At 45.7% G+C, this 15052-nt stretch overlaps 1 protein-coding gene across 1 annotated transcript in view; it reads right to left on the bottom strand.

The window, feature by feature from the left end:
• Nucleotides 1–15052, bottom strand: part of LOC147113360 (VPS10 domain-containing receptor SorCS1-like) — a 1462440-nt gene that overhangs the window by 668151 nt on the left and 779237 nt on the right. Inside the window, exon 3 of the mRNA XM_085996119.1 lies at nucleotides 10669–10768. Coding sequence (XP_085852245.1) covers nucleotides 10669–10768 — 100 coding nt within the window. The remainder of the gene's footprint in view (nucleotides 1–10668; nucleotides 10769–15052) is intronic.

The following is a 15052-nucleotide window of genomic DNA, read 5'->3' as shown; positions in this document are numbered from 1 at the left end:
ACTTGGATGTAAGTAGGAGGGAAAACATGGAACTCACTTTCAATAGTAGCTTTCAAAAGAGAATTGGATATATACTCGAAAAGGAAAAATTTGCAGGGCTATGGGGAAAAAGCAGGGGAGTGGAACTAATTGGATCGCTCTTTCAAAGAGTTGACATAGGAACAATGGGCCAAATAGCCTCCTTCTGTGCTGTATTTTCTATGACTCACATTGACTGGTAAACTGAGCTTTGGATTCTACAGGTGCATAGTTTCCTGGGACAGCTTAAAGGCCTCATTAAGATTTACTGCAGGGTATTACATACTACTGGAGGCCACTGCGTTATTTTGAGTGAGTGAATCATTATTTTGTGTATGTGAAAGATTCATTGTGGACAGCAAAAATGTTAATTACCTAGTCAATCCCTCAGAGTATTGCACATGAGGGCCTAGAAATTGAGTGGGCTTAGCGCCCAATTAGTGGCGCTAGAGGGCCTTGCGCCGGACTTATAGCCATTTTGCAAATTGACTTGGGCCTTACCATCGGCGTTAGCCGGTAGCGCTACGCCGGCACCGATGACGTCATCGGTGTGCGCAGCGTCCCGGTTGCCGTGGTAATCCGGCCCCAAGCCCAAATTCAGTTGCGCCCGCCTCGCCCGTGGCAGGCGCAACTAACGAATGTGAAAAGTGTTCTTACACGCCTTTGCGCCGGCGCATAAAGGTGGAGTGGCGGCCGGCCGCGTTCCCGGCGGCCGCCTGCCCGCACCTCCCTTCCCGGACTCCTACATCACCCCCCCCCGCGGCCCTGATGAGTGTGTGCTGCGAGCCCGGCACTTCCCCGAGGTGCCGGGCTCAGATGTCGGGGGAATCCGCCGGACAGTTGTCGGCTGCAGGCAGCTCCTCCTTAACAGAAGGAGGAGGCCTGCAGTTCCCCAGCCTGCCGCACCGCATCGGGTGCCGCAGCGGGGGATTAGCGCCGGGAAACCCAATTCAACGCCCGTTTTCAGGCGCTAAAACCCTCCTTTAGCGCCCGCCGCCCTCTGGGGCCGGCGCAACCGAATTTTCGTCGGGCGCTGCCGCATTAACGCTGGCGCAAAATTTCTGGCGCTACAGCCCTGGCGAGCCCACAACCCAATTTCTAGGCCGAGGAGTCTAAGACCTAGTGTGATTTTCAGGTAAAGTTTGGGGTTTGAGGTCAGAGGAATAATTGGACCAGAGCATGCAGTCCCCATTTCAAAGTTGTACATTCTGTCTTTATTTTTTATATTTCTATTACAAATTCCTCTGTCCACATTTATGATAGAAACTGCCTATGCAAACTTGTCATCTGGTGGCTCTGCAGTGCCTCCATTGGCAGGAGGGTGTAATTACAGCGTGACAAGTTTACATGGGTAGTTCCATTATAAATGTGGCCACAGGAATTTATAATGGGAAAGTTGACAGGAAATGCATGCAGAGGTAAGGTTTTAATATATTACTCATAGTTCTCCTGTGCCACTGTACACAATGAGTTGAAAGTTTTTTTACAATGTAATGTTACAAGGGACACTGACTTATCCCTGAACCTCATCGCTCTACCTTCAGCTGCCTAGACCTTAAGTTACCACCGTCCCTTTAATCCCATGTACTGCTATTTCCCAAATAGTTCTGTTATGTGGTACTTTATCAAATGCCTTTTGAAAGTCCATATGTACAACATCTACTGCACTACCTTCATCAACCCTCTCTGTTACTTCATCAAAGAACTCAATCAGATTAGTCAGACATGATTTGCCTTTAACAAATCTGTGCTGGCTGTCCCCTTTAGTAACCCATGCTTCTCCAAGTGAGAATTAATTTTGTCCTTGACACTGGTCTCCAGTAGTTTTCCCACCACTGACGTTAGGCTGTCTGGTCTGTAATTACCAGGCTTATCTCTCTCCCCTTTTTTGAAAAGGGCTGCAACATCTGCAATCCTCCAGTCCTCTGGCACCACGCCCATATCCAAGGAGGATTGAAAGATTGTGTTCAGAGCTTCTGCTATCTCCACCCTTTCTTCCCTCAGCAACCTAGGATGCATCCCATCTGGACTGGGTGACTTGTTAACTGGGAGTGATGCCAACCTATTTAGCACCTCAATTCTATCTATTTTTATCCTATCCATTATCTCTACACCCCCCTCCTCTACTGTGGCATTAACTTCATCCTCTTCTTTTGTGAATACAGATGTAAAGTACTATTTCAGTACCTCAGTCACACCCTCTTCCTCCACAAAATTCCCTTCTTGTCCCTAATCGGCCCCACCATTCCTTTAACTATCCTTTTACTTTTTATATGATTATAAAAGATTTTTAGGTTCCCTTTTATGTCACTAATCTATTCTCATATTCTTTCTTTTCCCTTCTTATATCCTTTTTCAATATACCCCTGCACTCTGTATTCTGCCTGGTTTCTACTGTATTCGGGACCTGGCATTTGTCATAGGCCTCCTTTCTCTCTTTTATTTTAATCTCTATTTCCTTTGTCATCCAGGGAGCTCTAACTTTGGATGCCCTATCTTTCCTCCTTAAGAGAATATGCTTGGTTTGTACCCGAGCTATCTCCGTCTCGAATGCCCGCCATTGCTCATTTAGTGTTTGACTAATTTGATTGTGTTCTTTGATGAAGTAATGGAGGGGGTTGATGAGGGCAGTGTAGCAGGAGCAGCCCATATGGCCCCTCGAGCCTGTTCTGCCATTAAAAAAGATCATAGCTGATCTTCTACCTCAACTCCACTTTCCAGCCCCATCTCCATAACCCTTGATCCCCTTTGTGTCTAAAAGTCTATCGATCTCAGTCCTGAATATACTCAACGACTGAGCATCTACAGCCCTCAGAGAATTCCAAATATTCACAACCCTCTGAGTGAAGAAATTTCTCATCATCCTAGTCCTAAATAGCTGACCCCTTATCCTGAGACTATGACCCCTGGTTCTAGACTCTCCAGCCAGGGGAAATTGGCTCTGCTTAGGACCTATTCGGACCACTGCTCTTTCGATATATATTAATGACCTGGACTTGGGTATACAGGGCATAATTTCAAAGTTTGCAGACGACAGAAAACTCAGAAATGTAGTAAACAATGAGGAGAGAAGTAACAGACTTCAGGAGGACATAGACAGACTGGTGAAATGGGCAGACGCAGGGTAGATGAAATTTAACGCAGAGAAGTGTGAAGTGATACATTACGGTCAGAAGAATGAGTAGAGGCAATATAAACTAAAATGGTACAGTTTTAAAGTGGGTGCAGGTACAGAGAGACCTGGGGGTGTACATACACAAATCTTTGAAGGTGGCAGGATAAGTTGAGAAGGCCGTTAAAAAAAAATGGAATCCTTGGCTTTATTAATAGAGACATAGGGCTCGAATTTCCAAGCCCCGTGGAGGCGGGTTTGGAGGCGGGAGTGGTGGGAAAATTGCAGAATCGGGGGGCAGGAACCCACCCCGCCCCCTACCTGCCTCCTTGCCAATGTCCCAGGAGGCGGGTACCCGACCTGTGCTGGGAGCCGCCTCCCAGAGGCGGGAAGGGGATTAGTGCCAATTAACTGCCTGTTAACAGGTAGTTAACAGGCAGTTTTTTGCCTAATCCCTATTTTTAGCCCTGAAGTGTGGGTTTCCCGATGGCTCCGAACCACACCAAGTTAGCGAGGCGGGCCGTCAGTCTGCAGGGGTTGATGGGGTCGAGATGTCCCTTGTGCAGCTGAGTGATGGGTGCATGTGTGCAGAGGTAAGTGTGTGAGGTAAGTGTAAAGTGCTTTAATAAGTTTTACTTACCTTTACTTTCTCCTGCAGGCTTCCTTTCTTCAGTTCTCAGGAGTCCCTCAGTTCACCGGCACAGAAAGCAGAATGGCCGCTGAAATGTCAAAATCTGCAGCATTCTGCTTTCTGGTCTGGAGAGATCTCTAACTGAGTCTGAGTAGAAGGACTCAAGTTAGAAGACAGATTGTCAGTGTTTGACAGCTTCACAGAGTTGTCAAATGCTGATTTTTCATCTGTCAAAAGCTCTTGACAGATGAAATGTCAATCGCTGACATCACCAGTATCTAGGTGTCCCTTATTGTCCCTTAAAAGGTCAATCAAGGGAAAATAGCGTGGGTTGGCCACAAATCGATGGAGGCGGGACTACAACCCAAAAAGTGGGAGTCCCGTCTCCATCACGTCCCCATTGACAAAATCCAGCCCATAGAGTGAAAAAGCAAGAAGTTATACTTAACCTTTATAAAACACTGGTTAGGCCTGAGTTGAAGTATTGTGTTCAATTCTGGGCCCCGCACTTCAGGAAGGATGTCAAGGCCATGGAGAAGGTGCAGAAGAGATTTACTAGAATGGTACCAGGGATGAGGGACTTCAGTTATGTGGAGAAACTGGAGAAGCTGGGGTTGTTCTCCTTAGAGCAGAGAAGGATAAGAGGAAATTTAATAGAGGTATTCAAAATTATGAGGGGTTTCAACAGAGTAAATAAGAATAAACTGTTTCCAGTGGCAGAAGTCCCGGTAACCAGAGGACACAGATTTAAGGTGATTGGCAAAAGAGCCAGAGGCGACATGAGGACAAAAAAGATTCCGCAGCGAGTTGTTCTGATCTGGAATGCGCTGCCTGAAAGGGCGGTGGACGCAGATTCAATAGTAACTTTCAAAAGGGAATTGGGTATATACTTGAAGGGAATAAATTACAGGGCTATGGGGAAAGAGCAATGGAACTAATTGGATAGCTCTTTCAAAGAGCCGACACATGCACGATCGGCCAAATGGCCTTCTTCTGTGCTGTATCATTCTATGATTACACAAGGAATAGCTCCCGTTCCAGACCATTTCAGTATGTATGTATATTTTGCTCTGACATTCATTATTCTGGTATTATTATGCAGCTGAGTTGCAATAAGTTTCAGGCGAGGTTTTCATTTATGGAGTGCTTGCTATGTATTATGCACATGTTTAAAATGCTATAAAGGCAACATAATCCAGTGTAGTATACAGTCAAAGAAAAGGATTATGGCAACAGCAATTTGATGCTTGTTTCCAGAACTCGAGGAGACAAGTTAGCCTTTTCAAAGCATGTAATCTCCTCCCTGAGGTATTCACCTCTGAAATTTCATTCCTCAACCACATTGGAAGGAAGACTGAAATACAGCGCTATTTTCCCAGCAAGACCAGGTGCGTGGTCTAATAATTCAAAGCCTTCACCTGTCAGAATCATCGTCATACAAATCTCCCTGATTTACTTCGAGATGTTAAGCACAGCTGTTCGGATAGGGAAGCGTTAGAGTCATAACGGCAGAGAAGGAGGCCATTCGGCCCATCGAGTTCATGCCGGCTCTCTCTAGAGCAATCCAGTCAGTCCCATTCCCCCGCTCTATCCCCGTAGCCCTGCAAGTTTATTTCCTGCAAGTGCCTATCCAGTCTCCCCTTGAAAACACTGAGTGTGTCCGCTTCCACCACTTCCGTTGGCAGCGAGTTCCAGGTCCTCACCACTCGCTGTGTAAAAAAGTTTTTCCTCACGTAGCCCCTGTATCCTTTGCCCAAAACCTTAAATCTGTGTCTCCTAGTCCTTGTACCATCAACTAGTGGGAACAGCCTTTCCCCGTCTAGCCTATCCAAACCCGTCATAATCTTGTACACCTCTATCAAATCACCCCTCAACCTCCTTTGCTCTAATGAAAACAAATCCAGCTTCTCCAACCTGTCCTTGTAGCTAAGATTCCCCATCCCCAGAACCATTCTAGTAAATCTCCTCTGCACCCTCTCAAGGGCCTTCACATCCTTCCTAAAGCGTGGTAACCAGAACTGGACACAATACTTCAGTTATGGCCTAACCAGCGCTTTATAAAGGTTCAGCATAACTTCTCTACTTTTGTACTCAATACCTCTATTTATGATTCCTTTTTTGTCACTTTCACAGTTATGTACAAAGCTCTGTAAGCATTTCTTCTGCTTGCCCAATCTTTCATCTTCATCTTTTTTTACTCGTCTTCCTCCCTTAGCTAGTCGCATTGGGATTGATACGAAACTCAGTCAACCCCACTGCCAGCTACTGTTTTGCACCTCCTACTGCTGTTCAAAGAGTGCCACTGACAAAGGGTTGGAATTGTCCCCTTGGGTTGGAAAATTGCCATTGTCTCTCTATTATTTAAGAAGGGTAGGAGAGATAAATTAGGAAACTATCGGCCTATTAGTCTAACGCCTGTTGTGAGGAAGTTAATAGAACCTGTTATTAGGGACACATGAACTGAACTCTTGGATAAATATGAACTGATCAGAGAGAGCCAGCATGAATTTGTAAAGGATAAGTCGTGCATAACCTAATTACATTTTTTGAGAATGTAACTAACGTGGTAGATAAGGGAGTGTCTATGGATGTTATTCATATGGACTTCAGAAGGTTACACATAAGAGACTATTAACAAAAATGAGAGCACATGGAATTGGAAGCAATCTATTGACATGGGTAGGGAATTGGTTAGGAGGTAAGAGATAGAGAGTAGGGATAATGGGTATGTATTCCAATTGGCAGGATGTGACAAGCAGTGTCCCTCAGGGATCTGTACTGGGGTCTCAACTTTTCACTATAGTTATAAGTGACTTAGGTGAAGGAATAGAGGGCCATATATCCGAGTTTGCTGATGACACTAAATTAGGTGTCACTGTAAATAGTGTAGATGGGAGCAGAAATTTGCAAAGAGACATTGATAGATTAAGTGAGTGGGCAAAACTGTGTCAGATGGAGTTCATTGTGGGGAAGTGTGAGGTCATCCACTTTGGACCTAAGAAAGATAGATCAGTGTATTTTCTAAATGGTGAGAAGCTGGGAACTGTGCAGGACCAGAGAGATTATAAAGGTTCAAGTACAGAAATCACTAAAAGCTAGTGGACAGATACAAAAAATAATTTCAAATGCTAATGGAATGTTGGTCTTCATCCTGCTGGAATGCAAAGGGTGGAAGTTATGTTACAGTTATATAAAGCTCTGGTTAGACACCATTTACAGCACTGTGTCCAGTTCTGGGCACCCCACCTCAGGAAGGATAGGTTGGCCATGGAGGGGGTGCAGCGCAGATTCACCAGAATGATTCCGGGGCTAAAAGGGTTAAATTACGAGGACAGGTTGCACAGACTGGGCTTGTATTCCCTCGAGTATAGAAGATTAAGGGGTGATCTAATTGAGATGTTTAAGACGATTAAAGGGTTTGATAACGTGGATAGAAACTGCTTCCTCTGGTGGGGGAGTTCAGAACAAGAGGGCATACCCTTAAAATTAGAGCTAGGCTGTTCAGGGGTGATGTCAAAGAAGCACTTCTTCACAAAAAAGTGCAGTGGAAATCTGGAACTCTCACTCCCAAAAAGTTGTTCCAAATTTAGGTCAATTGAAAATTTAAAAACCAAGATTGATAGATTTTTGTTAGACAAGGGTATTAAAGGTTAGGGAATCAAGGTAGGTAGATGTAGTTGAGTTACAGATCATCCATGGTCTAATTTAATGGTAGAACAGACTCGAGGGGCTGAATGGCCTCCTCCTGTTCCTGTGGACCAGGATACTTTTTAACCTCATGAGCATCAGCAGGCCTGAAAGCCATTTGAATAATGGAGCCCCCAAATTTCTCTGGAATTATTTTCATCCCCTTTTCATTTGATTGGATTATATCTGCTGTACAGGGAAACTTGATTTCTGCGGTACCTCAAGGCCAATATCTACAGCGACGCCAACCAAGGTCTGCAATATGAGAATGTAGATTCTGCGGCAAGTCCACCCAAAGTTTGGGGTCATCTCGAATTCAATATAATAAACATTATTAAAATACTTGTGCAAAACTGGTAGTCTTTGCTAAGGTGTCAGCCTTGGCTCAGTTAGTAGCACTCATGCCTCAGAGTCAGAAGGTTGTGGGTTCATTTCGGCGGGGCGTTGCTGAGGTGCTACCCGATAGCACCACACCCCCGCTGGTAGTGCCCCAGTCCGCCATGCCTCCGCCGATGACATCATCACCGTGCGCGGCCACCCCTTAGCACCTTGCCGCGTCCCATGGCAGAAATTCGGCCGCACCCTGCCAGGCTGCCGCAGGCGGTATCAGCGTCAGCATCGTGAGCCAGGCCAACTCCCGCTCGTGGGGCGGCAGTTAAAGGGGAGGCCCTGCCACAACCCGCGCTGCCATTTTTTTTTGGCCGACCTCTGTCGGCCCTCCATGGTGTGCCGTGGCGTGGTCCTGGCCGCCATCGCGCAGCCCGGCACCATGTCTCGGCGCTGAGGGATAAATATTGTCTTGGTCAATATTTATCCTTCAACCAATCTCTCTAAAACAGATTATCTGGTCATTATCACTTGCTGTTTGTGGGAGCTTGCTGTGTGCAATTTTGCTGCCACATATCCTACATTGAAAGAAAGGCTTGCATTTATATAGTGTCTTTCATGACCACCGGACATCTCAAAGTGCTTTACAGCCAATTAAGTACTTTTGGAGTGTAGTCACTGCTGTAATGTAGATCCCATGACACCTGCTCTTCTTTGAAATAGTCATGGGATCTTTTACGTCCATCTGAGAGAGCAGGCAGGGCCTCGGTTTAACGTCTCATCCGAAAGACGGCACCTCCGACAGTGCAGCACTCCCTCAGCACTGCACTGGAGTGTCAGCCTAGATTTTTGGGCTGAAGTCCCTGGAGTGGGACTTGAACCCACAACCCATTGTGACAGTGACAGTGAAAGTGTTCATTGGCTGTAAAACGCTTTGGAGTGCCCTGAGGATGTGAAAGGTGCTATATAAATACATTTGTTTTCTTTCTTTGTAAAACCTGTGCCTTTTAAACTGTTAAAAAGCACTGTGTTTAGCGTCTTGCCTGCATTTAGAGCTTCAGCAAAGTTCTCTGATCAAGGAATTGAGATGAGTTCAGTTACGAAATCCCTTTGCATCTCATTGTTTACACACTTCATCTGCGTGTGTGAAATGCGCGGAGATTAACGAGGTGTATATCAATGGGGATTAGAGAATTGGTGTCATCTAACGTCATTGGCGATTAGAGACAGGTATTAGTTTCAATAGTGACAATGGGGTAAATTATTTGGGGAAGGAAAACGAGGGAAACAATGGCAGGGGGAAATTCCACAACAGACCCTGGTGATTTCTGGGACTACCCGACTATGGAGCACGTCAGCCCCAGCTATACAACATCTATTCGATGGCCTGATCCCAACTGACCTTCTGAGATTCACATTTCACAGATCTGATAGTGGACTTCAAATGGGACAACTGAAATCCATGCAACTCCTTAAGAAAGAAGAACACATTTGCATTTTTCATGGCCGTGGGATATCTAGAGGCAGGTTGCAACCAATGAATGACTTTTTTGAAGTGCAGTCATTGTTGTTACGCGGGCTGACAAGTCAGTCAATTTGCACACACAGTGAGGTCCTGCAAACGGCAGCGAGATCAATGACCAGGTTCATCTGTTTTTGATGGTGTGACATTTGTGGGAAGAACGTTGCCCGAGTCGGTGGGAGAGCTCTTCTTGAAAAAGGTACCGTGGGATCTTCTACAACCACCTGAGCAAGCACGCAGTCTGAAATCTCCTCCAAAAGACGGCAAATCTCAATAATGCAACGCTTCTGCAGTACTGCACTGGAGTGTCAGCCTAGATGATGTGCTCAAATCCGTCGTGGTGTGTGACTTCTGACTCAAAGGTGAGCGAGTGCTACCAACTGAATGCAGCCGACACTAATTAAACAGCAAATGCGTGTTTCATAGGTTCTGACATATACAACAGTGTCTGACTGATCTCATAGCCCACAAGAGTGAAGCTCCAGTGATTTACATCTATTACTGAACTCGAGAGTATGCGACTCACTCGTGGACAGGAGCAGTGTGCCTCTCTGGGGTCCAAGTGTACCAGAACTTTACAGCTGCTGTTGTATAACACTTTTGTACAATAACATGCTGCCTTTCCCAGATGTATAATACACCCGTGTATTTGATATAATTATACCCTGTGTTTGACAGATACACAACACTCCTGTGTCTAGTATATAATCACACACTGTGCTTGACATTAGAGAATAGCACACTCTGGCCATTCAGATTACTCGAACTGTTAGCACATTTGTCTCAAAGTCTTCTTTCTGCTAATTTAGTTTCGACTCATTTGCATAATTAAAAGAGCAAAGAGAGGAACTTCAGTCAAATGCATTAAGCGTTCGTATTGATCCCGTAGCATAATCTCGGCCTCCTTTTCACAAAGGTATACTACACTTCTATATAACACACTGCTTTTCATGAAGGTATATATGACTCCTAACACACCCTGTTTTAGAAGTACAGTACTCGAAGATTTTATTAATACTGCCATACACTGTTTGCTAAAGGCATACTACCTCCCCAGGTAATAATACACTGTTCTTCAAAGAGGTGCTATTCTGGCATATGTTTTTGCTAATAGAAATAGATCTACCGCAGACAACTTTGTACAGAAGGTAGGCAACCAGTCTGCTTCCTTTGACAGTCGCCGCTAATAAGACAGGCAGTAAAGAGAATACACAGTAGTTGCTCTGCCTTGGAAACCAGCAACATAAATTAATGACAGCGACTTCACTTCTCAGCGTGTCAAGGACATTCTCTATTTATATTGATTTAAGGGGCGACCCCTGGCCTCCCTCCCCTGAACGGCATCTCTGTCTTGCGAATGGTTTGTTTTACCTTCCTCTTGTTGGTGGGACAGACGTACAGGTAGCTCAGCACGGTTTTGAGGCCCACTTTGTCATTGAGCTTCTCATATGTCGTCCCATAGTCAGTCGACCTGAAATTAAAAATTAAATAGTAAAATGAAATGGTTTCAGCATTTTAGCCCTGACGGATGATATGTTTGCTTACGAGAAAAGTAATTTATAATGCGGAGCTGTAACACTGGGTAATTCATATTGACAATAATGTTCTAGCTCTCTGGAGCATTAACTGTTGTATAAAATATGCATTCTTCATGCTAATCTAATGTAGGAGGATAGCTGTTAATCAGAGCTGGAGTTTTGATGCACCGGGTTGCTTCCCCATAAAGTAGAAAACACCCGATTCAGTCACAGCAGATCCTGCATAAAGAACGAACAACAGCCGCAGAATGATTGTCTGCCATTTGCCCGGTCACTTTTATCGCTTCTCATTGAGTACAAAGACAGCCTGTATAATAAATTGCCATCGCTCTGTGATTCCCTCATTTTACAGCAACTTAATTAAGGTTTTTATAAAATGAACTGAAAGTCATTTGCTCTAAGCTACGCTATCCCTTTTCCAATCGTTGACTTGTTCTTTTCAGCCTAGTTTTCTAAAGATGAAAGAGTTTTGCTATTTTATAAACACAATCCCCGCTCGGTGCTCGGAATAGGGGGTCGCTACACAGTGGCATCAACACAAACTTCTGTAGATGCAATGTCGATTTTTTTTTCTATAGTCCTTTTTTTGCAGTGAATTTTGTTCCAGTCAAGATGAGAGACATCAGTATTGAATACTTTGCACACCAGGATGTCTGCATCAAGCACTGCCAGGGTTGTAGCTCAGGTCCCATCCACAGTAAAGTTGGCTGCGTCCCACGAATGCGCCTTAACCTGCAACCTCAATGTTGCACTCCCTACCACCCTCTTCCTCTCTGAGAAACATAGAAACATAGAAGATAGGAGCAGGAGTAGGCCATTCGGCCCCTCGAGCCTGCTCCACCATTCAATGCGATCATGGCTGATCATCCAAATTCAGTATCCGGTCCCTGCTTTCTCCCCATACCCCTTGATCCCTTTAGTCTTAAGAAATATATCCAACTCCTTCTTGAATATATTTAATGAATTGGCCTCCACTGCCTTCTGTGGTAGAGAATTCCACAGGTTCACCACTCTCTGGGTGAAGAAATTCCTCCTCATTTCTGTCCTAAATGGCTTACCCTTATCCTTAGACTGTGACCCCTGGTTCTGGATTCCCCGCCATCGGAAACATCCTTCCTGCATCTAGTCTGTCCAGTCCTGCCAGAATTTTATAAGTTTCAATGAGATCCCCTCTCATTCTTCTAAACTCCAGTGAGTACAAGCCCAATCGACCCAATCTCTCCTCATAAGAACTCTACGTTCTTCCAACTCAGGACTCTTGTGCACCCCCCACTTTCTTCACTCTACCATTGGCCACCATGCCTTCAGCTGTCTAGACCCTAAGCACCGGAATTCCCCCACCTTAACCTCTCCGCCTCTCTCTCTACCTTTACGATTCTCCTCAAAGCCTACCTCTTTGACCAAGCCTTTGGTTATCTATCCTAATGTCACCTTCTTTGGCTCGGTGTCAAATTTTGTCTGATAACGCTCCTGCGAAACACCTTGGAACATTTTACTACATTAAAGGTGCTATATAAATGCAAGTTGCTGTTGGTCCAAAGCACCTTATAGCCAATTTGAAGTGTAATCACTGCTGTTTTGTAGGTCAACGCAGCAGCCATTTTGCCTGCTGCAAGGTCCCACAAAGAACAATGAGATAAATGGCCATTTAATTTGTTTTTTTGGGGGGTGTTAGTTGATGGAGAAATGTTGGCCAGGACATTGGGAGATCTCCCACACTCTTCTTCAGATAGTACCATTGGCTCTTCAACAGACAGACCATCATTTTAACATCTTATCTGAAAGTTACCACATCCAATGATGCAGCACCAGTGTGAAGCCTAGATTACATTGTCAGCTTTGACTCCGTGGACAGCATTCTCGCCTCTGAGTCAGCAGGCCATGAGTTCAAGTCCCACTCCAGAGACACGTCGCACAAGAATCCAACTGATACTCCAGTGCAGTGCTGAGGGAATGCTGTCTTTCGGATGAGACATTAAACCGAGGCCCTGCCTGCTCTCTCAGATGGACGTAAAAGATCCCATGGCACTATTTCGAAGAAGATCAGGCAAGTCCTCCCCGGTGTCCTGGCCAATATTTATCCTTCAATCAACATCACAAAAACAGATTATCTGGTCATTATCACATTGCTGTTTGTGGGAGCTTGCTGTGCGCAAGTTGGCTGCCGCATTTCCTACATTACAACAGTGACTAGACTTCAAAAGTACTTCTTTTTTTTGTCTTAAAACACTCCTGTGAAGCATCTTGGGACGTTTTGCTACGTTAAAGGTGCTATATAAATACAAGTTGTTGTTGTAGTAAAGTGCTTTGCGATGTTGGGACGTGCTGAGATGTGAAAGGCATGATGTAAATGCAAGCCTCTCTTTTGTACACGCTCAATTCTAGTGGGATTTGAAGCCACAACCTTCTGACTCGGAGGCAAGAGTGCTACCCACTGAGCTAAGCTGCCACTGTCAATGTTAAATCACATTCAATTATTATTGAGATGAAAATATACTTATTGGGTAAAGTTACTTTCTTAACTTTAATGATCAATCCTGCATAAAGGTCACATGGATTTGGATGTTCTTTTAGGCAGTGACTTGTGATGGGGTACAATTCCGTGGGTATGGGCATGATCCCATCCATGCTCCGCTTCTTCCTTGAACAGAGGCCCGACCAGTCCCCATCCACCACTACCCTCCTCCGCCTGGCTGAACTTGTTCTCACATTGAACAACTTCTCCTTTAACTCCCCTCATTTCCTCCAAATCAAAGGTGTTGCTATGGGTACCCGCATGGGTCCTAGCTATGCCTGCCTTTTCGTGGGATATGTGGAACACTCTTTGTTCCAGTCCTACTCAGGTCCCCTCCCTCACCTCTTTTTCCGATACATTGATGACTGTATCAGTGCCGTTTCCTGCTCTTGCCCTGAACACTTTGCCTCCAATTTCCACCCTTCCCTCACCTTCACATGGTCCATCTCTGACTCTTCCCTTCCCTTCCTCGACTTCTCCGTCTCCATCTCTGGGGATAGGTTATTGACCAATATTCACTACAAGCCCACTGACTCCCACAGCTACCTGGACTACACTTCCTCCCACCCCGCCTCCTGTAAGGACTCTATTCCATTCTCCCAGTTTCTCCATCTCCGCTGCATCTGCTCCGACGATGCCACCTTCCACACCAGTGCTTCTGACATGTCTTCCTTTTTCCTCAACCGAGGATTCCCCTCTACCGTGGTTGACACGGCCCTCGACCGTGTCCGTTCTATCTCCCGCACTTCTGCCCTCACCCCTGCCCCTCCCTCCCGGAATCACGATAGGGTTCCCCTTGTCCTCACCTTTCACCCCACCAGCCTCCACATTCAACGGATCATCCTCCGGCATTTCCGCTACCTCCAAAGTGATCCCACCACCAAACGTATCTTCCCCTCCCCTCCTCTTTCAGCATTCCACAGGGACTGCTCCCTCCGAGACACCCTAGTCCACTCCTCTATCACCCCAAACAGCCCTTCCCCTTCGCCTGGCACCTTCCCGTGCAAGCGGAGGAGATGTAACACCTGCCCCTATACCTCCCCCCTTCCCACTGTCCAGGGCCCCAAACACCCCTTCCAGGTGAAACAGCGATTTACTTGTACTTCTCGCAATCTAGTATACTGTATTTGCTGCTCACGATGCAGTCTCCTCTACATTGGGGAGACCAAACGCAGATTGGGTGACCGTTTTGCGGAACACCTCCGTTCAGTCCATAAGGGTGACCCCGAGCTTCCGGTCGCCTGTCATTTTAATTCACCGCTCCATTCCCACTCGGACCTCACCGTCCTTGGCCTCTTGCATTGTTCCACGGAAGCTCAACGTAAACTCAAGGAACAGCACCTCATCTTCCGATTAGGCACTTTGCAGCCTTCCGGACTCAATATCGAGTTCAACAATTTCAGATCATAACCTCGGCCCCTATTACATTTTTACTTATATTTTTTATCCACCCCTTTGTTTTGGTTTTTCCCTCCCCCCCCTTTCCTTTTTCTTTCTCTCTCCCACATGGCAGCTGTCTCCCATTCTGCCAGCGCACTTCACACCTAATCTAGAGCCGTCTTTTGTCTCCACTAGTCCTATCACCATCTCGTCTCGTTTTGAATACCTTTTAATGTCTCTTCACTTCTTTTGTTCTCTCCCAGCCCTGCCTTCGATCTATTTCATTTCCTTTCCAGTTTTGAAAAAGGGTTTTGACCCGAAA

The sequence above is a fragment of the Somniosus microcephalus genome, chromosome 8, assembly GCF_052327205.1.
Source record: "Somniosus microcephalus isolate GS21.2 chromosome 8, FLI_Smic_1.0, whole genome shotgun sequence".
In the NCBI taxonomy this organism is placed as follows: Eukaryota; Metazoa; Chordata; class Chondrichthyes; order Squaliformes; family Somniosidae; genus Somniosus; species Somniosus microcephalus.
Note: the sequence above shows the minus strand (reverse complement) of the source record. Positions and strands in the feature narration are given on the sequence as shown.